Source organism: Cuculus canorus, chromosome 4 (genome assembly GCF_017976375.1).
Source record: "Cuculus canorus isolate bCucCan1 chromosome 4, bCucCan1.pri, whole genome shotgun sequence".
Lineage (NCBI taxonomy): Eukaryota > Metazoa > Chordata > Aves > Cuculiformes > Cuculidae > Cuculus > Cuculus canorus.
This window is the reverse complement of record NC_071404.1, coordinates 39,606,355-39,631,692: the sequence shown is the minus strand read 5'-3', so window position 1 is coordinate 39,631,692 and position 25,338 is coordinate 39,606,355. Positions and strand designations below refer to the sequence as shown.

The window sequence follows — 25,338 nt, the reverse complement described above, 5'->3', positions numbered from 1 at the left end:
TTCTTCTAAAAGGGAAGAAACAATCTGGGTAGCCTGTGTAGGTTGGCATTTTCTTCTAGGAGGTTATTCCCTAGACACTGCTGCTTCTGCTGAAGCACATGCAGCCACTGGGGCCCCTTTTGTAGGATGCAGAAGGACTAAGGAAACTCACAGAGAAAAGCTGTTTTCCTGAAGGTGATTAACTGAGCAAGGGGAGCTGATCCCAGGAGTTCATGTTATCAGAGCTTGCTTTAACCCTGCCTTCCCGAGAGAGAAGGAGAGGAAGAAGGGGGAAGCGAACTCCCCTCCTCGCTCCCTGCTCCACAAGGGCAGCAAAGCAGAACTGGCAGCGTGTTGTGCGAAGGTAGGACTGGACTGCCTCTGCCTGCACTAGTAGACATATCTTCAGCAGCAGAGCTCAAATACTCTCTGCGCTCTGTATTTCCCTAAGGTGGAGGGCATCAGAGGGACTATGTATGTACTGCATAGTTCCATACCTAGAGCTTCCTGAAGTATTTCTGGCACAATATCAGAATTTGTCTTTACTTTTGTTCTGAAGGAGAGTTATAAATAGAAATTCCCAGAGAAGAGTTAAGTACTTCACATACTTTGAGAAACAGGAGGGACGATCATATGACCAATCAGAGCAGAAAAGATGAATTTTAGAAACAGTTTCCTTCAAGCACACTTGCATTTAGTCTTCATAGAGGTCAAAGCCAGCAGCTCAAATCAAAGTTAGATTTTATGGTTTCATATTCTGAGCAAGCAAATAAAACAGGACAAAAAACAATGTGAACAAAAGGAATCGTTCAGAGAACTTTATATCAAATATTTTATGTATTGAATACTCGGGAGGCTTCCAATTGCCCTAAATAGGTTAAAGGATTATAGCTGCCATGTGTCTCCTGGGAACAGCAGAAGAGAGGGGAAGCAAAGTAAGACTGCCCGATACTGCTATCTGCTTTCAGGTATCAAAATACTCACTTTCCTGCTCATCCCTCAATATCAGTGAGAAATGCAGTGAAAAGTAACAGGTTGCCTGCTGGATGCACACTTTTTATTTTTCTCCTACTGATCTGTATAGTATTTTCAGAAGCCATTCTGGTTGATAAGACTGGTCAGCATTCAGCTTAATCCTACCAAAGAGCAGTATAATTATCTTTCTTTGGTTAATGTTAGCTTGTCATTGCTAATTGAGGAAGATCTTTCAGATAAAGACTGGGTTATTGGTTCACAGACATTCAAATCCAGGTTGACCACACCTCAGCCTTCTCCCACTTAAGGCATCAAAATTTTTGAGTGTCACCCTAGGCAATCAGGTTTGTTCCATGAACTGTGCCAAATGCTTTCCCAGGCGGAGCTAGCAGGAGTGGAATAGTGCTGCAAGAATTGACTCTGCACTTAAGAACCACATAACCTTAGGGCTTGTCCCTGGTGGAGAGGGAAGAAGGAAGAAATACCAGTAAAAGGGGATTCAGTCCTGCTATGTTGGGATTTGACTTTGGAGTCAGACACATAGCCAACATGATTTGCTAGCTGCCCTTCCTGATTCAATAGAAACTTTGCTGGTGATTCTGGGCAGTCTCAGCTGCTGTAAAAAGCTTTAACTATTGCTGTGCCCTGTAAAGAGGAATAATGTTGGAAGGCATATTGAGTCTGTTTGTCGGGTATATTAGAATATTTCTGGCTTCTGAGTATTGCATACTCTTGCCTTATGGATTTTAACCAATCTGTTTCAAGGCTGAAGCAAAGCACTTCTTTTGGCATACAGCAAGTCATTTTACTTGCAACAAAGCAAGAACTTTTTATTGTTCTGTGTTGACCTGGAAGAGGAGGTTGACAGCTTATATCCGAGCACAGACATTTATGCTGCAGTCACAAATTTCCTTTAAAAATTGGAATGAATAGACGGGTGTTATACTTTGGCAGTTATTAATCTAGAAGATCTTCCATCATACTCTGCCATACTTTGATGAAGAACTCTGCTTGTAACAAAACCAAAAAACCTCACTTGAAGGCTTTGGAAATGCAGTTACTGTATTAATAGACTTGCCCATGTCCACATAGTTTTTGATATTTTTCAAAAGATGATAATATGTGTCTGCAGCATGGCTTTCTTGCACAGAAGCTGTGTCTATAGTTTGTTACTTCTTTTGCTTGTAATTAGCTTCTTTTCAACACAGAAGTTGGATTTAGTGGTTTGCAATTCTTTAGCTCTGCAGGGCTCTTTTATAAAAATTGTTGTCGTGCTTTTTTTCTCTGTTTGATAACAAGACTGGTGTCAGCAATAGTTATACACCATAATAGTTTGTCAATTTATGTTGCATTCTTTTGGAAATACTAGGTTTATAAAAATAGATGAAGAAAGCAATTAGGCTCTTCATGGCAGAAAAATCCAGTAAGTGCAAATCTATTATCTCTGAATTACAAAGTTCCTAAGCTTTAAGTAGCTGAAGATAGGAACATATAGTAGGAAGTGCCCTGTTTCATTCTTTTCCCTGGTTATCTGGCACTGGTCACTGCTAAAGAGTTCAACAGAAATACTTATGTTAACTTTCCTGCTTCTGAAGTGGTCTTTTTTCATTTTGATCATCTGTCAGCCCAACAGACTTTGTGGCAGGCATCCTGCCTGTGGTGTTTGAAAAAGATGTTTCAATAGCAGCTTTTATGCCTCAGTAAACTATTTCTCAAAAAAATTTTTTTTTAATTTATCTTATTGTTTACATTCAGTTTGCCTGAATTGGTGCTTATTTCTGTTTCCCTTGTTTGGACAACACCCTGTGTGTTTAAAGTCTTACTACTAGCAGCATCTGGTTTTCAATCTTGCTGGTTTTCTCTAGTTCCTGTCTTGCCTTTTTGTATGATTAATGATAAATGCTTTCAGGTTCTAATATGGTGCCTTTGAAAAACCTCCATGCTACCTGAAAGTATCTTATCCTTTTCAATAAGCCTATCTACTTCTTTATAGTTCCCCTTTTCAAAAAGAGATGTTACTAGCACATCTGTCTTTTGGCATTAGAGCTTCAGCGTGTTGTGGCTACAACTAGAGCATGGCACCTACACAGGTAGCTTCAGCTGAGCTCCACATTGTGCTGTGGACTTCAAATTTGCTGCTTCTCTTGTGGGTTCTCTGATGTGCCCTCTGGAAACACTAGTACTGAGACCTGAAGTGGGACTGTCTGTGGCACAGTTTATTTACTGTGCCTCCTGAGGTGGTGGAAGTCTCCTGCCTGTGTTTTTTGTCCTTGCAGGTACTCCAGTACCTTCATACACATTGCGGGTACTGTCTGAGTCCTTCTTGAGCAGCCAGTGCTTCTGCATGGTTGTGTCGATGTCTTCCCCTTGTTTTCATGCTAGAAGATCCCTGGCACATTTAAACTCTAGTAAATCTGGTTCTGGTTTAGTTTAGAGAAGACAGTCCTTCCTAAAGTTTTGGTTTGTTGTTGGGTTTTTTTGCCATTGCCTAGAAATTTTGTAGATCCAGCTCCCTCTTCCATCTGGAAAAAAAAAAAAGAAATAAATTGTCCTTGTCCTTTCAGCCACATGACTGAGGCTATGAGATTTCGAATGAGTCCTTGCGCCAGACTTCTGCTGTGCTTCTTCCAGTCTGTTTTGTTACTTTCCATAGTGTGTCTGAAGATAGGCATGGTAAAATGGGCGCTGTGCAGGCCAGAGAGACTGGCATTTGGAGCTGTGGGTAAAAGCCTAGCTGAAGAGACCTGCTGCAAAATCAGCCCTCCAATTTAATAGTTTTAAAATAGAGACTTAGGTGAGTATTATTGCTCTTAGAAATCCAATTGCATGAAGTCTATGTTTAATTGTCATGTCAAATCAATGAAAAATGTTCATTCTTACATTCTCATGGAAGACATTGGTTCAGCTGCATGACTGTCTTAAGTGGAAAGTGTTCTATAATGATCTCAGTATGTTCTAAAAAATATTAATACAAATCCAAATGTTGAATATTATCATTGTGTGATGGCTTCCTGAGGAGGAAGAGTCAAACTGCATTTTGCCTTTTAGGTCATTATTCTGAAGGAAAACTTAGCAGGGTGTAGTCTTCCTTTTGCCTATAAGCCTTTCTCGTTGCTCTTCCCATCTCACACATTTCAACTCTGCTGGAGCCTGCCTTTAATTCTCTCTTCATACGCTCAGGCAATATTCCTGTACTCCTTCTAGGTAGCCAGTCCATGCACCTACCTTCTCTACTCTTTCTTTTTGCACTGAAGCTCCATCGGGAGTTCCTGGTGCAGCCAGGGGGACTTTATGCTATGTCTCTTCGACTAACCGCACATGGAAATGCATTATTCCTGTGTTTTGGGGAGATTATCCTCAAAGAAAGGGTTCCTGAGCCCTTTTTTGGCAAAGTTGTAACAAGTGAAATCATGAATTTCTCATGGCAGATGTGAGGAAACATTTAAATAATGGTTTCTTTATAAAAGAGTCAAAAAGGAAGAGAAAACTGCCTGGTGGACAAGAACTGTGAAGGCTCTGAGAGTGGAGCTCTGAGAAGAGTCTGTCTAGTGTGTGATTCATTTCAGGAGCTGCACCTGGTTACACAAGACCAAACCAATGCGAGTTGTTGCAAAGCATGTACATTCAGTATTTCTGAAAAAAAGATATGTATCTACAATGCATTAGTTGCAGTAGTCTCTTTGTAGTTTCTTTTATCTCAAAAACAGTTAGAAGCAATGCAAGTTTTTACTTTATGGACTCATTTTCACAGTAGAACACCCCAGTCTGTGTCTGCTGTTTCCACTAGTATATTTTGCTGGGTTTGGGTCATGCTCAGTGCACTTTGGGTTGAAATTTAAGGCAAGAAGCATTCTCTTAAAATAAGAGGTGCTCTCTGTCCTGTTAACTACCTGATATTACTGTAGAGCCCTTAAGCCAGGGATGCTCATGCTGTTGATCAGATTTCATGCCAGGGTAATTAACTGTGTTGACTGTAAGAAAGAATCGGTGCTCAGCATGCTTTGCCTGAGCTTGATGTGCTGTTGTTATCCAGGCCATGCAAGACTTGCTTACTGATTTTTCTTACTGACTCAGAGGGTTTTAGTCTTACAACTCTATTTAAGTTAAACTTCTTTTGACAGCTTCTTTTGACAAATGTTGCGGGAATTTTATCCTGAGTAGTTTGCCTGGGTGAAGAAGCATCACGAGTCTTTGTGAATATTTATTGCATGAGACAAATTAATTTTTTACTAGAGGGGTTTTTTTTCAGTATGACAATAGATAACTGCTGTCTGCTCACCAGCGTGAGCCAGAAATTCGGCTGCATCACCCACACACATCTGTCACTTCAGTCATGGAAAAATAAATGTTTTTAAGTGTTTTGGGTTTTTTTTTATGTGGGTTATCTGGTTTGACTTTTCCTTTCTAATGAATTTTGCTCTTGCAGGGCACGCCCTCAGGGCCATACAAATTCATACTTGAATAAGTGGATCTGTTGCCATTGGTCATCTTTTTAGTTCAAAGAGAACAACTGGCAGTAAACTTTGGTTGAAAAACCTGAAAAAATAACACTTCCTTGCTTGAGTACAATGTATCTTGTGTATAGAAATGTATTTTTGGACAACTGTTTCTGCAGCTCACAACACTTTATAAAACAAATCAAAAGGAAATGACAATTGGCTTGTTCTTAAAAATCATTCATGTAGTTTAGAAGGGTGTTTGTTTTATTTTTTCATTATTTTTAGGAATTCTTTCAAAAAATAAAGACTTCTAACTTAACGATACAGGCAGAACTGTATGTTAGTATATTAATAAGTCAGAGCTAAAGATATTTTTCCTATCATAGCTTGATGGTGATAGCTTGGAAACATTGATTGCTCCAAGTGTTATTAAAAGTATCAAATAGTATAGCAATTTTTTTATGCTGGACTTGAGTCAAAAAAATCCTGAAGCCCTTAGTTAAAAGCAGTTGCTCAGGGTGTGAAGCGAGGGAGATGAATCTTGTCTGCCCATTAGGAATGGATAGTCTTTTTACTCTGGGCAGATAACATGAATTTAATATGTTCTCTTACAGTATGTTGTCCAGGCAATCTTGTCATAGCTAAGGAGATTGAATAGAAAACCTCTGGAGCGGAGCCTGTTTTCTTCAGGAATATGATTAGTTCCTCAATTATAACACTGTGCAAATTACATTTTTGATACGATTACACAAAAAAAGATTTCCATAATTACTGTTCTTATCTATGTCAGTGGAAATACGGTATTAGGGATTTGGTTTCATTTCACATGGTACCTTGGGAAAATCCTTTATTCAAGTGCCACACAGTACACTGGAACTGTTCTGTAACCAAGAAAACTCATGTTATAGTACGCACATAAATCTTTGTGTGCCTTAGAGCTGGGGTTGACAATCGGGTGATTTTTATTTTTTTCTCCTCCTGGGTGTAGGGGGGGAAATGTGTTTAAAATGTAACTATCCATGTATTGTCAGAGCATTCCATTGTGGTCAGGAAAGATTTTATTCCAGGCATTGACCTTAAAGCGAAACTAACCATTTTCTGTTAACATTTCTGGTGCAAGGAGTGAAAACTACAGTGAAGAAGGATCCTACGTCTCTTTAGGGCTGGCTGCTAGTGTTTCACATTTTATGTTTCGAAAGAAATAGTTAATCCAAAGGGTACAAAGATCTTGACAGAGGCACTGGCTGTATCATGTGTAGTTGGTTTTACTTACCTGTGTGTGTGCATCTACGATGAGAAGGAGCTCTGAACATGTTCTCTTACTTAACAAAAATGCACAGCACCTGGAATATATTTAAATTCTGCCTTACGCCTTGGCTTCAGAGGGGAGGGCAGAGAAAAGTTTGAGATGTTTTCTGCAGCTGCTTGTGTAACCCCTCCCAGGTGCCATCTCACAGTATAGAAATTTGGGGGCAAATGGAGGAAATATTCTGTCAAATGAGTTGTAATATGAATGTGAAGCTAAAAACGTAAATTTCTTATGCTCTGTCTTGTCCTATTAAACAGAACTTACTGTGGCAGAGCACTTGAATGAACTTGAATGATATAAGTTATAATTCAGTCCAGCTGAGCATGGGCAGGAACTTAAGGTTTAATATCTGATGTGAAATATCTATCTGAGCTCAGTGCCACAAACTTATTTTTAGCTTTGTGTTTATTATATTAGATAAAATTTGTCAGCGTTTGATAAATCCAAAATTATTCTGTTTCCATTCTTATCTGAACTGTTCATAAGCAAATGTATTGAGACCTAACTTCATAAACTAGTGCCTACCTCAGTGAAGAAATGACAAGAATTGCCATATGCAGAAAGTTGTAGCTTCTTACCAGTATTTTCTGAGTCCACAGCACTAGCTGCTCCAGAGGGGAGTGGAAAGTGCATTGGAACAAACAGGTCTTGTGCAGCCAGCCTTCAGCCATGTCCTGCACTGGTGCTGAGTGATCTGCTTGCCCCCTCTCCTCCCTGCAGTAGTGCACGCTATGTCACTGTGCTGCAGAAGGACTTGAGACCTGAGGGGAGTTACTACGCCACTTTAAACGAAAACTGGAAAGAAGAGGGGTTTGGTTCCCGTTCCCTATTGTGTTAATCGCTTCAGCTTTTTCAGTCTTGGGCAAGTGATACTATGGGCAAGGATTTTGTGATTTAAAAAGAATGTGAAGTTTATTCCTTAAATTTTCCTGTTAACCTTTGTACAAACCTTGCCTTGAAATTGGAGTATGGCACTTTGACAGGTATGATACAAGATGTAGTTTGTGCTCCCAGGCGCACTACTAACAAAGTTTAGTCACATAGCCTTGCAAAATACTCCAGGAATGGAAGTAGACGAAGCTTGTAGCTATATTAAAAAAAGAAAATGCTGTTTCAGTGTAGGTTTAAGCTCTTTGGTAGTGTATAGTAGAGGTTTTGTGGCTGTCTGCCAAAGGGGAAAAAACAGAAAATAACTCAGCTGATCAAACTGTCCTTCTTGGGTTGTCTGTTCACGTATCTTACAGAACCTGTTTTGTAAGATGACTATTATAATGTTCTGTTGATGTTGATGATGCATTGAAATACTCTATAAGATTTCATAGGTAACAAATCTAGTATTAACATTAGCTTTACTTAGTTGTATCTTAACGAAGAAATACCCAGTTCTGTAATCTGTTTCTACCTACTTGCAGCCATCAAGCAGCTGGGCTCACCTAGGACCTCAGTTGTGTCAACTGTGCAGATGAGTAAACTTTTGAAGGTGTTTTCTGAAAAAAACTCTCATCCGCCTTTCTAGGGGGTAGATGCAGCAGTAGTCATAATAAATAGATTATTTAAAATAACAAGCAGCCTTGAATTTAGTATTTAAGTATGTAAACAGCATGCTGTCTACTGAATGACTCTCCTTATATGATAAGAACAGGGCTTACTAGAAAAGGAAACTACAAATTTAAACAGAGCTCCTAACTTATTTTGGGGCTCTGCTAATGCTACACCCTCTTTAAGAGTGAGAAAAATGCATACACTGTGAAACAGTTATCAGCAGGTGATAGCTGATATCACTATGAATCTCATACCGCTTTAAATGTGGAATAAAATTTAAAATACAGTTTAAAAGTGTGAACAGTTTTACATTAATGGAGAGAAGATATTCCAATTTTATTGTCAATTACAATTTCAGAATAAATGCTAAAATGAGACCTTCAGCTTTGTGCTGATTCAGGGTTCTCATCTTGGAACAGTTGAGTTGAGCTTCTTAGGAGTTAGCTGCTGGAGCTGTTGCAGGAATATAACGGTAGCTGCCTGCTATCTCAAAGAAATCCGTGCTGCTACATTTTGTTCTGAGCACGCAAGTACGGTGATTTAAAATCCAGAGAGGGGACTGATGGGCACAGGTGCTAGCACAGACCTGAGGAAGATAATATCAGGATTGAGAATCTGTCAGCCTCAATACTTTTCTCTGGAGCTTAGGTGCTGGTGTGCTAGGGAAGTTAGGAATTCAAGATGACACTAGAAGCACTTCTGTTAGCTCAGATTGCCCTCTAAGTCATCTGATTGGGGCACACCCCTTAACTGCTGTTGAGCTGTTCTCCTTGTTTGCTTCTTGCATTTTTGCTTGATTCCTGGAGTACTCTTCCAGAGAAGCAGCCTCTAGCCTGGTCTTTTTTTAGCCCCAGGAAATTTGAGCCTATGCCTGCAGCATTGCTAACAGGGAGGCCATCCAGCCCTTGAAGCATGTACCCACAATGACTTTTGTGGGGCCAAGGGACAGAAGTTAGAGCAAACCAATGAACAGAGTACAGAGCTGTAAGAGCAGAAATTTCCTCAAGCTAAGGCATGCTCCAGCCCAGATCTGGGCTCTCCAGAGGTGTCCCCTGCAAAAGGGCTCCTCTCCTGCTATGGTAAGTGCGCAATTTTGTGATCGAGGGATAGGGACACTGGTGCAGCACAGTCTCTGACAGTGCTGTTCCCTCCCAGTAGTGGAGAGGGAGGGAGTTGGACTAATTCACATCTTAAGTGTGCAGGCTAATAGTCAGGAGAAAAATTACTCACTGTTTCTCCATTAGATCACTGGTATCTTTCCAAAGTTTTTTTTCTTGCTCCACTGATGAGCCAGTCCATGTTTTTCCTCAGCGCTGACTTAGGAACAGGAAGTTTTTACTCATGGACTGATCTGAAGGTGTTGCTTGAGGAAGGGAAACAAACAGAACTGCCTTTCCCTCCAGCACTGCCCAGGGAAAGTGTTGCCCAGCGCACCTGCTCCTTCTTGCCCGGTACAATAACTCTTCACAGGGGTTAGGAAAAGTTACGTGAAGTGTGTAGAGGCAGGAGTAGCTTAAGGAATGTACTGTCCTCTCAGCTGTACCAATAAGAAATCAAAATATTTTTTTTCAGTGAGTTTGCTTACTAATATGGTTCACAGCATATCAGCGCAGCTCATCTGCAGGCTATACTGGAAAGGGCACCGGGCTACCATATGTGGGCAGGACAGCACCCAGGAGATGAAGCTGGAGATTGAAACTTATTTTAAGTCCTCTGTCACAGACTCTTTTGTACTTTGAATCTGCCCCATGGCAGTTTTCAGTAGCTTGCAGCTTTTGCCTGGATGCCTGTATCTGCTTGAATCCCATCTTTTACCACTGAAGCACGAGTCTGGAAATTCAAGTCTTTTATATTCCTTTTCTGGTGCCTAAAATTTATAGGGAAACTATTACTGTAACTTTCAGCTTCAAACACAAAGCATTCATGGTTACTTGGTATTTGGTTTGCTAACCACTGGATGTCAGTGCTGCTCCACCAGAGGAAAGTGCTTGCCTGCTTCCTTCCTTGGCGATGTAGAGGAAAAGGAGAGCCGACTCCTCTGATTTTTGTCGCTCAATTAATTGAGTAAAATTTTTATTTCTTGGGGAAATTGCCACAGATATTAAAATATGCATTAATTGCATGTACCTAAAATAACCATACATTTCGAACCTTTTCATTCCCAATGCAAAATGAGAGACGAGGTTGTGCACAGAAGTGACTGCAATCTGTTGGAGATTATGGGCTTGATGAGTCAGTCTGAGGACTGTCCAATAAGTGAAATAAAACCTCTGGAAAAAACTAGAAGTATGATCTTATGAGAGGTATAAATGTAGTGCTTTTATGGCTTGCAATTGGCACATTTAGCAACACCTGATTTTTCAAGTTTAAAAAGTAAAATGTGCTGACAGATTTGAGGAGATTAAGTTGGATATGTAGCAAAAAGCCTGTCCAGACCTCTGGTTTTATGTTTTAAAAATGTATTAAATACAGATCAAAAAAATGCTTATAAATTGCACACAGATGTGTTGTTCAGTTCAGGCTTTTGCAGTAGGTTTGGCTTTTTAAAATTATGTTTAGTTACTTACTGTCTTTCATTCTTAGGCTCTTCACTATTTTGTGCCTAAAAATGACTCGCCTGCACTGCAGCAAGTGGGAGAAATAAGCAAATAATTTGGGGATTTTTGTAGTATTTACTTTGTTTCTGTTGTTGAAGGAAGTCTGAAATGTGGTGGCTGTCTGTCTTTTTAATTGGAGGGCAGAAAAGTTTCCTAGCTAAACTTCTGAAGGTGCAAGTCAGCAGCACAGGACAGCCGGCATTAGATACTGCCTTCTCCTTTAATGCAAATAGGTACTGTTGTTTTCCACGAACTTTTAAATGGAGCTCTTGAATAGTGTTCTGCTGATGTGCCAATTTTGAATGTATATCATCCTGTTTTCCTGCATTTTAACATCACTGTGCTACCAAAATTAATCCAGGTGAATATATGTGTAAAACAACTGGTTCTGTTATTAATCGGTTTATTAAACTCACAATGCAGAACCTTTCTTTTATACTGCTGACTTAACGCGCTTTGGTAGCATATCCATTTTATCTCTGCAAGTATATAAATAAGTTGTTGACAGCTTAAATGCTTGTGCTACAAATGAAAGTATTGCGATCTGTAATCAGGTGAAATCTTTTTGAGAGGAATCTATGGAAGGAAGATATCAGTGGCCTGAACCATGCATTTTAAACAGTCAGTCTAGCACTCGTAGCTTATAAATATGATGAGCTGTGCCTGCTTCAGGCATGAAAGCAATGGAGCTGGAGGATTTTAGTCAGCAAAACGTACTTGCAGAGACCACGCTGTTTCAGAGGTTGCTTATAGCCTGCCTGCCTAAGAAAAAATGCTTGATTGGATCCAGCTAAGTTATCGACTGTTTTGATACTGTAATTTTCTTTTCCCAGGGGACCAAAAGGAATAGTATGCTTCTATCAATTTCTTTTTTCTGCTGGGTGAGAAATACGTATTGAGGCTGTTTCCTGACAATAACTGAAATACGCCCTTCTTCACCAAAGAAATGTTCTTTGAATACCTATAGATCTGTTATGCAAGTTCTTTCCACGTTTAACCTAGTTTAGTTTCATAAACTGGTGATTTATGATGATTAAGGTAATTTCTTTTCAAACATAGGAATGTTTCTGTGCTTTAAGCTTTTATTTTATGTAGAGAAATATAGCTATGAAAGGCTGTACATCCATAAGTTTTAAAGTTTCCATTTATCGAGAATAATTTCTTAATGCATTATAATTGTCTTTAAAAAGTCAGATTGTCTCTAGTAGAGACTTTGCTTACTGAAGCATGAAAAAAGGAAGTCTCTTGCCCATTGAAATCAAAGGTGCTCTGTCTCTGGGTTTGGTGATACGAATTGTGTCATTATAGTTGGAAAAGGGGCTAGTGACCAGGTCAGGAAACTTTCAGGTAAGGAAATATCTGGACTGGTGGAAATTAGGGAGATTGTGAAAACTCCTACTTAGGGTTGTAGTTGGGGAAGTGGACATTATGATTGCAAATAAAACACTCTTGATAAATGTGACTAATAGATATTGGAAAGCATGGACTGAATTACTCCTATTGCTTGTTTCTAAATCACCACTTAGTACCTCAGGAGAAAAAAGACCCGAGTCCAAACCCACAGTAAAACTGAAATGCAAAATGTCTTAAACAGATACAGAAGTGCTTTTCATGTCACACCAAGCTAGAACCCTGAATGGGTTTGGTGACTTTTTTTTTTGGCCACATTTTTTGTACCTGGAAGTTTAGCCACGAATAATAAGCAGTAAAGGTGATGTTTTATCCACCATGGGATTACTTTTTTCCCATGATCATTCTGACAGATTTTGCAAATGGAGATAGTTTTTCTGCAGAGGTGAGCATTTTGTATACTGCTGCTGTACTTCTAGCAAGTTTACTTACTATGTTTAAATCTATTTTATTGTGAAAGGGCAGAAATTAATGACTTTTGTCTTGCCACAACAATCTAACTTTGCTAACTGTGCAATGTAACATTGTGCTAATATGTGGACTGTATAAAGCCAACAGAAATACTTCGTAGGCAGTTATTTTACTGGGTAAAGCTAATTTAAAGAGGCTTAGGAGGGGAAAAAAAAAAAGCACTTATTGTGTTTTATGCAGTAGGTGAGCCAAATACACAGTCTGTCTGAAATCATGGTATCTGATGGTTTGAAGAAGACTTTCATTTTGGCAGCCGTAGTTTGGGGCTTTTCTTCCACTATTTTCTGCTAGCCGTGCAAGCAGCAAGGTGGTGATCATAGTGATAGGGATGACTCTCAGCAGTGTCGGTGCAATGCCGTCCACTTACACAAGAGGAAGCCTGTAGCTGTTGAGACAGCTGTCATTGTTCACTGGCTATATCTATCTCTCTCAGGAGCAAAAAGGTTTGCTGTCTGGAAACAAGCTACTATTTGGACCTCGTAATTCTGTGATGCACTTATGTTAGCTTTTATATCCTGTTTCTCATTAATATGAAGGATAGCCATCAGTGAAGATTTCATTTGCGCAAAGTTGTTGTTAGCAGTTCTGTAAATAGTAATGTGAAAACTAATCAAATTCATTCTTTTTTACAGATGCAAATACTGGCACTATGATGATAACCTGCTCACCTCCAGCGTTGTCATTGTCTTCCATAATGAAGGATGGTCCACACTCATGAGGACAGTTCACAGTGTCATTAAGAGAACACCAAGGAAGTACTTGGCAGAAATTGTGCTGATTGATGATTTTAGCAACAAAGGTATATTTGGAATATTAGCCACGCTACTTGTAGGAAAGGAAATTTCATTTGTTTTAGAAATGGGTTTTTTTGATTTATTACCTGCCATGGATTGAGTTGGCGTTGCAGGAAAAGTAAGTTGCTTCTTCACAGTCCTTTCAGTTTTCACTGAAGGGAGAGCTCTAGTCTGATTAACCCATTTCATAAAGGTGACGGCCGTGTATGTGTATTCAGCTTTTTGAAATACACGATTTGTGGTGGGTTCTCTTATGCAGTTGTGAAATTGAATATAATATAAAGCTAGGATAACTGCCACCTTTCTTAGCCCTCGTTAAAACAAACAATTTTAAGACTATTGAAGGAGTTTGAGTTAAGCCTGTTAGGAAAAATTTATTTATTCCGTATAGGAATCCAAATTCCTTTTTTTTTTAGGTATATATACTACGGTAAAAATTTACCTAGGTCTATTGAATTATTCCAATTCATTTTCACTATAGTATCCTTTCTTTTATTGAGCATCATAATGAGGTTGTTATTGTTTCTTATTGGGGGAGGGGCTTTTAAGAATTTATGTGCTTTTTAATGAGCCCTGCATATTAACATTTTCACAAGTACGGAGATTTTCCTCTTCCTTTGTAATATGTGTTGTGGTCTTCATTTTATATTCATGATGTGTGGACTTATGTGTGACTCTTCTAGATATAAACATACACTGACCTAGTTCCTTTAATGGTGGTATCTTCAGCATTAGTGCAAACCAGGCCTAAATACAGAGAACTGAAAGTGAGTGCTAGAGACGTAGGTTTGTTTGTATAGAGGAAATTAGCCTGGTTTAAAACCTTAAATGAATTTCAAAACAGTGCACCAAAACTGCCTGTTCTCCAAGATTCTGTTGAAGCATAGTTCTTGAGTAGAAGTTGTCAGAGAAAAAGGGTAGACACACAAATAAAAACAGAGCTTTGAGTGTGCAGGAGGTCAGTTTCTTCTGGTCAGCGACCATGATGGCTTTTAGGACCCTAGGCAAGTTCAAAGGCTCAGCAGCATAGGATACATTCCCTTTACCCCGTCCTCTGTTTTGAAACTCTCCATTTAATCAACTGATCTGGGCTTTTCCCAGCTCCACCCTCACAGGAGGAGTTGTTTTCTACAGTTATAGCCACTATACATTTTAAAACCAAACTCATTACTTAGTCAGGGCTGTCTTTTTTGCATGTAAATCAGTATTCAAAGTAGTTATTGTATGTTAGTCTTTACAGCATAATTATAGCTAGATAGGTATCAATTTCTGTTTATTTTTACAGGAGATGAAAAATTAACCATTTTTGAAACCTGAATGCATCTGGCTTAGTGTAATAAGTATACTGAATGCTACCTTGTAGTCCCCTGTATCCTTTTACAGCTTTTGAGAATTTGGCTTAGATGTACCTACAAGCTATAAAACAAAAATATCTTCTCTCCCGAGGGATATAATTTTAATAACTCAGTCAGCAGGCATGCTGTGTTTTTCCTTTTCAGCTGGGATCACAGCTTTCCTTCAGAGCTATTCAAAAACTGAGTTAGCTTTATAAAATAGCTGTGACACTGAAGTTCTCTAGAAAAAACAACCAGTTTTTCTACTAATGATTAGACTCAGTATTTGAGTGTCACATGAGTTTTAGCTGACTTTGTGCTATGTCTATATGATTCATGGAATGGTTTTGTCCAGGATAACAACTGGCACTACAGTTTTCCAGTATTTGACAATTGTTAAATAAAAGCAGTGTTTTTCGATAAATCTGTTTTGAAGTAGAGCACATTGCTTATGCTCTCTGCTTATATCTGAATGATTAGCAGATACAGCTAGCCCGGACCTAACATTGAGCAGATCCTTGTGTCTATATTTGCCACTTCATTTTTCCAAATAACTTTATTGAATGCAAATGAAAATGCAGGAGGAACTGGCTGCTCATGGCTTGGACAAGTGTACTTTTTGCTGGGTAACAAACTGGCTGGATGGCCAGGCCTGAAGAGTGGTGCTGAATAGAGTTAAATCCCATTGTCAGCCAGTCGCAAAGTGGTGTTCCCCAGGGCTCAGTGTTGGGGCCAGTTCTGTTTACTATCTTTATCAGTGATCTGGATGAGGGGATCGAGTGCACCCTTAGTGAGTTTGCAGATGACACCGAGTTGTGTGGGAATTTTGATCTGCTTGAGGGAAGGGAGGCTCTACAGAGGGATCTGAACAGGCTGGATTGATGGACCGAGGCCAGTTGTATAGGGTTGAACAAGGCCAAGTGTCAAGTCCTGCATTTGGTTCACAACAACCCCATGCAGATCTATAGGCTTGAGACAAATGTCTGGAAAGCTGCCCAGCAGAAAATGACCTGGGAGTGTTGGTCTGAATATGCGCCATCAGTGTGCCCAGGTGACCAAGGATTCCAATTGCATCCTGGCTTGTATCAGAAATGATGTGGCCAGCAAGAGTAGGGAAGTGATCATCCCCCTGTACTGAACGCTGCTGAGGCTGCGCCTCGAATACTCTGTTCAGTTTTGGGCCCCTTGCTACAAGGAGGACATTGTGGTGCTGGAGTGTGTGCAAAGAAGGGCAGTGAAGCTGGTGAAAGGGCTGGAAAACGAGTCTTACAAGGAACAGCTGAGGGAACCGGGGTGGTTTAGCCTGGAGGAGGCAGAGGGGAGACCTTATTACTCTTTACAACTACCTGAAGGGAGATTGCGGTGAAGTGGACGTTGGTCTTTTCTCCAAAGTAACAAGTGATAGGATAGGAGGAAGGGTCCTTGAGTTGTGCCAGGATAGGTTTCGGCTAGATATTAGGAAAAATTTCTTCACTGAAAGGATTGTCAGGCATTGGAACAAGCTGTACAGGGAAGTGATTGAGTCGCCACTCCTGGAGATATTTAAAAGACGTGTAAATATGGTGCATAGGGACATGTTTTACTGGTGGACTGGACAATGTTAGGTTAAGGGTTGGACCTGATGATCTTGAAGGTCTTTTCCAACATAGATAGATTCTACTATTCTATGATTCTAAGATGCAATTTTCTCGTATATGGGTGACTGGAGAACTAGCATGGACTGGAATGGCTCTGAATGCCTTGCTGCAACTGCACTGTTTCACTGTAGTAGTTCTTCAAACTGCTGTAGGCTGTTGCTTGGTAAACGTAATTAACTTAATTTCAGTAATTCAAATTGCATTCTAGATAGAAAATGGCCAAGAGAGTAGAACCAGGCTCCAATTCTTTGTTTACAGAGAATATGAACTAACATAGACTCTGAAGCAGGCCAAGCCACCTGAAGAGATCTCCAGTTGTAGGAGAGCAGCAAAACACACTCTTAATCATAGTAGAGCTGCTGGTGACTTTATGCCATATCAGACTTCACACTTTATATCTGTCTTTCCACACAGCAAATAGCGTTTTACAGTCTTTGAAACCAGTGTTGAGGGATATAGGTGCTGGGTTGGGTAGATACTTACTCACACTCACTGTGGCTGACCTTATTCCTTAGCTGCAGCATTCTCCAGTGATATGGAATTAAAATGGAGAATAGTTGTTGCAAATGCTTCTAAAGGCTGGCTCATAAAGAGCCCTGACTGTCCTTCTTTACAAGAAATCCTCTTTCATCAGAAGGGAGTTACAGCTGCATAGAAGCTTATATGTGTTATGCTTTACAGGGAGAAGCAGTTGCAATGCCTGGAAAATGTTCTTTCTATTATAAATCTCAGTATAAAGTCAGTTGGGAGCAGTTTTTTTGCTGAACAACACTCTCCTTTCCTTCCTTAATCTTTTCTGCAAAGAGTGGGGTTTGACTGTAAAGAACTGCACGGAGAGATGTGCTCAATTCTGCTCCAGCAACTTTTTCCTTTGTCAGAACACAAAGGGAACAGTAACAAGAAGATGACACCAAGCTAACTTGAGTGGTGCTAATTCTGATCTTTTCAATAGAGACCTCTGTATTAATGCAAGTTAGAGTCCCAACAAGCAGCTTCTACCATAATACCAGTGTGGCCATGGTGCTACATGTGGGGTTTTTACCTGTTTTTTCTTGAGTTTCTTGATAGAAACAGTTTATTTTACTATGAGTTCTAGCTGTGTGGAGGATACAGCTGTTCTGGAAGGGCAATGCAAATTCCTAACACCAGATTTCCAGAAGCAGTTAGGTCTTCAATGACTAATTGTTATGTATTTAGGTCCCAACTTGCTTTCTTTCTGAAGCATAGATGGCAATATCTACTGATGCAGCTTGCTTTCATAGCCAGTGCACCTGTAACTGTGAGGTAAATAACTGTGCTCACAGTAACATTTAAAGGCTTTGTCTACCTTTTGCGTTTACTTACTTTATCACTATCTATATTTCTCACTGATGCAGCATCCCATAAGATAACCATACTGGAAGTAATAAGCATAGACAGATAACAGTATTTTTATTAACTTGTTTAATGGTGCTTGCAGTGGGGAAACTGAAGCGCTAATCAGGGCTTTTGTCAAAGCTGAGAGCCCTACTTTTATAGTGTTACAGCAGAGGGGACTTGTGGATGGTTGATTAAGGAAGGAGTTCTGATACCATTTTTCTAGTTGTCCAACTGACATCAACGAGTTAAGGGGAAAAAATGTGTTCCTCCTCTCTTTGTAATCTGCAATGCCTAAAATCTTTTAAAGAACGTGTTTTTTGAAAACATTGGTTCATGCTTTAATCATGCACTGAGACATGAGAGAAGAACCCAAACAAAGGAAGACCAGATCGGTGGTTAGATTATTGCGCAGGGTAAAATATACAATTTTAAACAAAAACCGGAATGCTGTAAGGCTGTTGACAGATAAAACAAATACACGTTCTAGATGAACAAAATATAATGCTAACCAAACTATTTCTAACTGTAGAAGTATCAGACTGTCAGACAGGCTTTGTAGTATGGGAAGGAGGGAAAATTCAGCTTTCCTGTGGGAAATAGCATTTGCTGCTAACGTTGGCACGGTTTCAGGTAATGGACTGCAAAATCCTGAGACTTGTACTGTAGAAAAGCTTTATACAATCAATATGACAGGTTTTTACAGCTCCTTGTGAGCCTTATGCAGTTGAACATTTGATAACTAAAACATTTGGCTTCACAGGGAGGAAAGCCGAAAATAACTTCAGGTTTTAAATCTTTAAAATATTCCTGGCAGTTCTTCTGTAAATGTACTTGGAATTTGCAGAATAAATAATGGTGTGGAATAGAGATTCTCTCAGTATCACTTCAGTATGGCCTCATAATTCTGTTGATTTTCTCCTATAAAAATTTGTCACGGCTATCATATATTCTATATATATTACATAGCATGTTATTCTGTACAGCGTATGTGATAAAATTGTTCTTTCTTTAGTTTCATATTTATGTATTCTTGAAGTTTTCCTAACACGCAAAGATATACAAAATGAATTGCAAATGTGTGGGAGAAAGAGGAGGATATGTAAAACTTTTAGTTGAGAAAACTTACTCTTTTATGAAGGGAAGTGTTAGTAGAGGTATTAAAAGACCGTGGTTTCAGAAGATTGTTCTTTTGTAGAATTCCGCGAATTTTCAAGTTTGGAACTTCACTTCCAAAAAACACCATTTCTATTGCAATTATTCGCATGTAGCTTTTGTTTAAACTAGAAATTTTTTATACCATTGGCAAGAAAGTAAAAGTACTGAAATGTAAATTGCAACAAGTTCCAGACTTCCATCATTTTCATTCAGGATGTGGAAAGGGTTGCAGGTGAAGCAACCTGATGTCTTGTTGCTGCTGAAAGGGATATCCTTTTCACCTCTGCATGTCCCATCTCTTATTAGGTCAGAGCAGGTATTGCATCTTACTCCCTCTTGAAGGTGGTGGAGACCAGAGCATAGATGCTTCAGCTGTAGCTTAGGTGGCTTATTTTGGTTCCCAGCTGAGAGAAACTAAAGATGTAGGCAATTATTTCTATACTTTCAGGGCAAAAAAAAAGATTTTAAATTAACACCAGTAGTTAAATCAGTATAACCTCAGACAGCAAGCACCTGATGCCAGCCGTTCTGCATTTGTGAGTCTTCTCAACAGAATCATCTGAGCAGAAATACTGTACAACCTTAGGATCCTTTTTTCAAATTATGTGATAGAAATATGTTTTCCAGGTTAGTTTGGCAAAGAGCAATCTACAAAAATAAATCTGTAACCATTTAAGGACAGCCCATTTTGATTCTTATGCAGTTACTTGCCCATTTACTGACCGAGTGGCTTTGGCTAAAGGTTTCCTGTCTCTTTTCATTGTGTAGAGTGTATAATGTCCTCATCAGTATCATATGCCATACCTCATTGACTGCAATTATGGCCCTCCAATTATTATTACGAATTTCATTAGAAGAGTAGCATAGGACCACCACAACCCCAAAAGGGCACGGGTCTAGATGAGGGAGAATAATAATATGAGTAAGGTGGGTTTCTGTCTCAAGTTTCCAGACTGACACAAAAAAATTGTGAGGCAAAAAGAAAGTGAGTGAAATGCTTAATGAGAAGTGATGCCTTCAACTGTATATGTGATATTGTCCAATGAGGAAAGACCATATGCTGCAGTGTAAAAAGTTCTCTGATCGTCTGCCTGGTTGAAATACGGGTGAAGACCTGAAAGCCACTATGTGATATGTTGATGTGACTGAGAATTGTCCATGCGGCTCCCATGTGGTGTCACCAACCCCTTCAGTTGCTTTTTCTTCAGATATCCCGGAGAAAAACCTGTGCTGTGAAGTCAGAGAGCTCCAAGTCTTGATGTAGTCACATTTAGTGTTTGTGAGTGATAGTATGAGCAGTTGAAGTAATGATTCTCTTAATCCTAAATGCCTGTTTGTTTTTTTTTAAGTAACGTTGGATTTGGGTTGTATGAGGAGTAAAAAAAACGTTTATTAAACCTCACAAAAGTATTTCTTCTCTTGTTGTTTGATAGCACACTTGAAAGAGAGACTGGATGAGTATATTAAGCAGTGGAATGGTCTTGTAAAGGTATTTCGAAATGAGAGGAGAGAAGGTTTAATCCAAGCTAGGAGCATTGGAGCCCAGAAGGCTAAACTTGGACAGGTAGGAACCAGTTCGCACACAACTTGTGGTTGTTCTGTGTTCAAATAGATGTGTAGAAAAGCAGTATTGTATTATTAATGTTGCTTTTAAAAGAGATTATTTTTACTCATTTGTTTATAATGTGAAACTATTTCAATGTAAATAAGTTTAATTAAATCATTGTGATCTTATATGTAGAAATATAAATTACTTTACTTTTTTTTTTTCTTTCGAAGGTTTTGGTTTACCTTGATGCCCATTGTGAGGTGGGAATTAATTGGTATGCACCCCTTATAGCTCCTATATCTAAGGACAGGTAAGGTTCTCCCAATATTTCCAGTGTCTGGCCTCTTAGGAAGAAAAAGCCACAGTAACAATCTTCACTTCTCAAACTATAGTCCATATGTTTTATATCAGTGTCAATATGCATCTATATCAAACTATATCAATATTTGCTGTATAATGATTTTATTCTCTTCCAGCATAGAAGCTATGTAAGTAGGATGGAAAATCATAAGGAAAATAAATCTCCAGATCAGTTTATTTTAGTAGGCATACTGAATATTTTGCATAGTAGATATTAAACATAAGACAGCTCTTGTCTTCTGCATCAGTCTGAAGAACTGTCATAAAAAGGTTCAGTTCTGGCTGTATAAGGAGCTTGATTAAATAAAATAATGAAAATGTGGGGTTTGGTAGAGGAAAAGTAACAGTAAGTGTTTTAATTTAATGGGGATCTGAAGTCCGTGTAATCTCAAGAGTTTTATAACTTTCTAATCTTTGGTCTTGCAATATGGTCTTACTTGTTTCCTCTGAAACACGTTGTAGCGCCGTCTCTAGCAAACAGAGGCCAGGGCTTGAGCCTGTCTCTGCCACAAGCCCAGGCACTTGCTGGGCGTCACTGGTGGAAATATCTGCACTGTGTATGTGGGATCTGTGAGAGGTGACAGAGGAGGGAGATCCCCAGGGGTTTAATTTCTTCCAGTTGTTGAAATGCTGTCATTGCTGTGTGCTACTGCGCTCTTGGCTTGTGTGATCAGGGTTATGTGTGTTTAGGAAACTATGTGCTTGTTTAAACTCTTTAATCCCATAAAATAACAGCTTAGTCCTAAAAAGTATTTGTTAACATATTGTACAACCAGAAATTTCTTAAGAAGGGGCAGTTGTGTGTTTTAAAGGCTGTAACACAGCTTCAAGGCTAAATTTTGAGCCAGGATACTAGGGAGAAGATGGAAATGCTTGTGTGCTTCCATTGAGCATGTGCTACTCACAGACAAGAAAGGCAGTAAGAACAGGCAGCTTCAGAGGCATCCATCAGCACCACCCTCAAAAGTGGAGGTTATGGGAGGACCAGGGGTCCCCTCACTTATTTTTCTGCCTCATAGGATTTGAATTAACATGGAAGTGCTCCAAGGTTGGTCACTAGGAAACGCAGTTGGAAAATCTGATGGGAGTGAAAAGATACTTTTCCTTGGTGAATATATGTGATAGATCTTAATGAGGAGCATATTGCAAATCAGAAAGGAAAAAAAATCTATTGAAGACTACCGCTAGGAGAGCACCAGTGATGCTTTTTTATCCTAAGATGTTGGATTTGCAGTGCAGTTGAATAGGACAGAACAGTGAAAATATGCATTTGCACTAGTGAAAACTAAGAGGTTATCGTACTTATTGACAGCTAAGATTTTGTATGAATAGAAATTACGGGAAATAATAATGCTGTGGGAACCCTAGCCCTCTAATGGTTCATCTTTTGCCTCCAGCAGTGCTTTACTAAAAGGCCAATGTCAAGAAGTACATGTACAGGATAAAGTATTGATAAATTAACATTTCAGGCCTAACTTTTCTGCTTTCAGAACCTCTTGAAACAACATAAAGAAATGACTCTTTTTCTTCTAATGGAGCTTCACTTTTTAATTATATGTTTACAAATGACTTTTCTTATATATTGCTCTTTAATGATTAGTGGTGTAAATTTCAGATTAGACGGATTACTCTTCTGAAACTGTATTTTGCTCTTTCTTTCCTTTCTATAAATGTTTCAGAACTACATGTACTGTACCTCTAATAGATTACATAGATGGGAACGATTATTCCATTGAGCCACAGCAAGGTGGGGATGAAGATGGTTTTGCCAGAGGGGCCTGGGACTGGAGTTTGCTATGGAAACGAATTCCATTAAGCCACAAGGAAAAATCCAAACGAAAATATAAAACTGAGCCCTATCGGTAAAGAGAGCTGTTTATGTACTGTGAATTGTAATGAATAATTGTCTAAACCCTTTCATTTTTCCTTCCCCCCTCTTTTCCCATGAACTACGGTCGGTGCACGTATGCCACGCGGGTCCTTGCACATAACCACATCTTCCCTGCCACCATCCGCCACCCTGCAGAACCACATGCACTGTGCCGCTTATAGATGTCATAGATGGCAACACTTATAAGATTGTGCCTCAAGGGGGTGGTGACGAAGATGGGTTTGCTAGAGGAGCGTGGGATTGGAGTATGCTATGGAAGAGGGTTCCTTTGACCAAGCGAGAGAAGGAAAACAGAAAGACAAAAACTGAACCGTATCGGTAATCACTAAATCACTTACCCGTTTCTTTTTTTTCTGAAGTCAATATTGATCCACTAAAACTTGCATGTTTTGAAAATCTTATTTCTAACCATACCAGCTGCTTTGTTTAATCAGATCTGATTGCCATAACTGATTTCGCTCAAAATACCTTTGCTACCTTGTGCTTCCTCTCCATTCCTGCTCTTGTGTGGTTAATAGGCTGTATGTTAGAATAGCAAAGAGTTTTGTTTGGCAAAATAAAATATTGTATGACTTCCCAGGGAAAACTTATTTAGCTATGATTTTTTTTTTTAAGTAGTCTTGGAAACAACAGTGCTTATTTAACCGTTTGATTTGAAATAACAAGCATGCTGTGAGTATTTATAATAGCCGATAATGCATAAAGTCTGTAGCCTGCTGTCATAACTTGATGCATGCATACAGCTTGTGGATTATGCATGTGCATTAAAAACCCCCATTTGTCATATTTCTCCCACTTGCTTCATAATAAATCACGTCTGACAAAGAAGACTATTTAAGAATCTTGGCTAGATCTTTTCTAAGGTCTCGGTATATTGGGGGATTTTAATTTAATACACGTAACATACTAAAAAAACAAAAGCAAAAAAAAAACCCCACCACCTTATTTTCCGGGACAGCTCCAATAACTTTCACATAAGCCGTGCCTTTTCCTTAAACTTTGTAAGGGGGCATGATTGCTTCCCAGCAAACAGAAACTGGCTAGAAACTCTAGCTTGGAATCTAGGGTTTCTGCATGGCTTTTCAAGACTGGGAAATTGTGGTTCTGCTGGTTTTTATTACTTTCCCCTTCACACTTAACTAATCGTGTTACTACATTTGAAAGCAATCCTCACATCTTCAGAATCTAATGTCTTCTGTTGCTTGTATGTATGATTTAAACATTGTCAGAATTGATGTTGGCAATTCCCTATCCTCACCCATAATTGTTCTCTGCTAAAATGGCACCACATGCAAGGAAGTTATGAAGCTTTGATCTGTTTTGTATACAGTATAAATAATACCATTTTCTGACAACGCTGTCCACATTGGAACTTTAATATTCACATAGAGGGGGATAAACTATTTCAAATATCGCTATTGTGTTCTGTATTTACCATCCAAACAGGTCTTAAAATTCTTTAAACTGTTCCCAGAAACACAGAACACATGTTCTCAGAATGTTCAAAAGATGACTTTATTTTTAATAATGCTTTCAGAGTTACAGTCTGCTTCTATTTTGAGACATTCCCTGCATCTGTTTATGTCCAGGCTGTATGTATTTTGTTGCAGCAATGCCAAGGCAAGTAAGACCAAGTGAAAGTCTTGCTGAAACCATAGTCAGGATTGCCTAGTTGAGAAAGAAAAACACAAACAAAACTCCTCAACAGCTTGAAGCACAGAAACAAACATTTTGTAGTGAGACTTGCCCCAGGACTGAATCTTTGTTTCAGAAATATTATGCTTACTTCTTCCTATCTCATAAAATAAGCTGCTGAGCTTATGTGCATTTTATTGTGTTCTTTAACACATTAGACAGCACTTTGGAGGCCAAGACTGAAACCTCGGTATCTTAGGCCTCTACCCTTGCCAAGTCTTTACAGCGTTGAGGAGAACCAAAAATGCAGGAAAGCAACAGGGCTGTGCTATGCAGCGTGCATCTTCCTGCTGTACTCACTGGCTTCCTACCCTTAGAACCCTGCAATGCAGCAGTGGTGTTGGAGGAAAATATAATAGACAGGCAAGTAGGAGCAGACATTTAGGAGTAACTCAGCATGTGATCAGGTGATTTGGAGAGCGACTAACCCTGTAACTGTTATACTTAACTCAGCTGATGGACCCAGCAGCTCTTTATCTGTGTTGCCCTGCCCTTGCTGTGCAGATGGGTTATATGTTAATCCTGCAGGTTACTTTTTCTTAAGCAGTTCTCCTCCGGACATATATATGTACAGAAGGGAAATATGTAGCAATTGCCGCTAAAAGGAGCACCGCTAAGTTATATATCTAATGGAATGAGGAGACTGAATGGTGCTAGAAATTACCCATCTCTCTTGTTACTTTTTAATTGCCAACTTAGTGGAGACTTCCATCTTTTATCCATTAGGGGTTTTATATAGTTATTGATCCTCAGGTGAAAAGTCCTTGGTATGGGCACTGGAAGTGGCTTAACATATCCTACTCTCTATTTCAGTATGAGCAAGCTGCCAAAGAATTTTGGTT

At 39.2% G+C, this 25,338-nt stretch overlaps 1 protein-coding gene across 4 annotated transcripts in view; it reads left to right on the top strand.

The window, feature by feature from the left end:
- The window catches only part of GALNT7 (polypeptide N-acetylgalactosaminyltransferase 7), a 91,120-nt gene that overhangs the window by 55,526 nt on the left and 10,256 nt on the right, over positions 1–25,338 (top strand). For 3 of the 4 annotated variants that reach the window (XM_054064632.1, XM_054064630.1, XM_054064633.1), the window contains 4 exons: positions 13,355–13,521; positions 20,435–20,565; positions 20,781–20,860; positions 22,937–23,119. In XM_054064632.1, the coding sequence (XP_053920607.1) occupies positions 13,355–13,521; positions 20,435–20,565; positions 20,781–20,860; positions 22,937–23,119 (561 nt within the window). Of the gene's footprint in view, positions 1–13,354; positions 13,522–20,434; positions 20,566–20,780; positions 20,861–22,589; positions 22,773–22,936; positions 23,120–25,338 lie in introns of all 4 variants that reach the window. The other variant, XM_054064631.1, reaches the window with a different exon arrangement.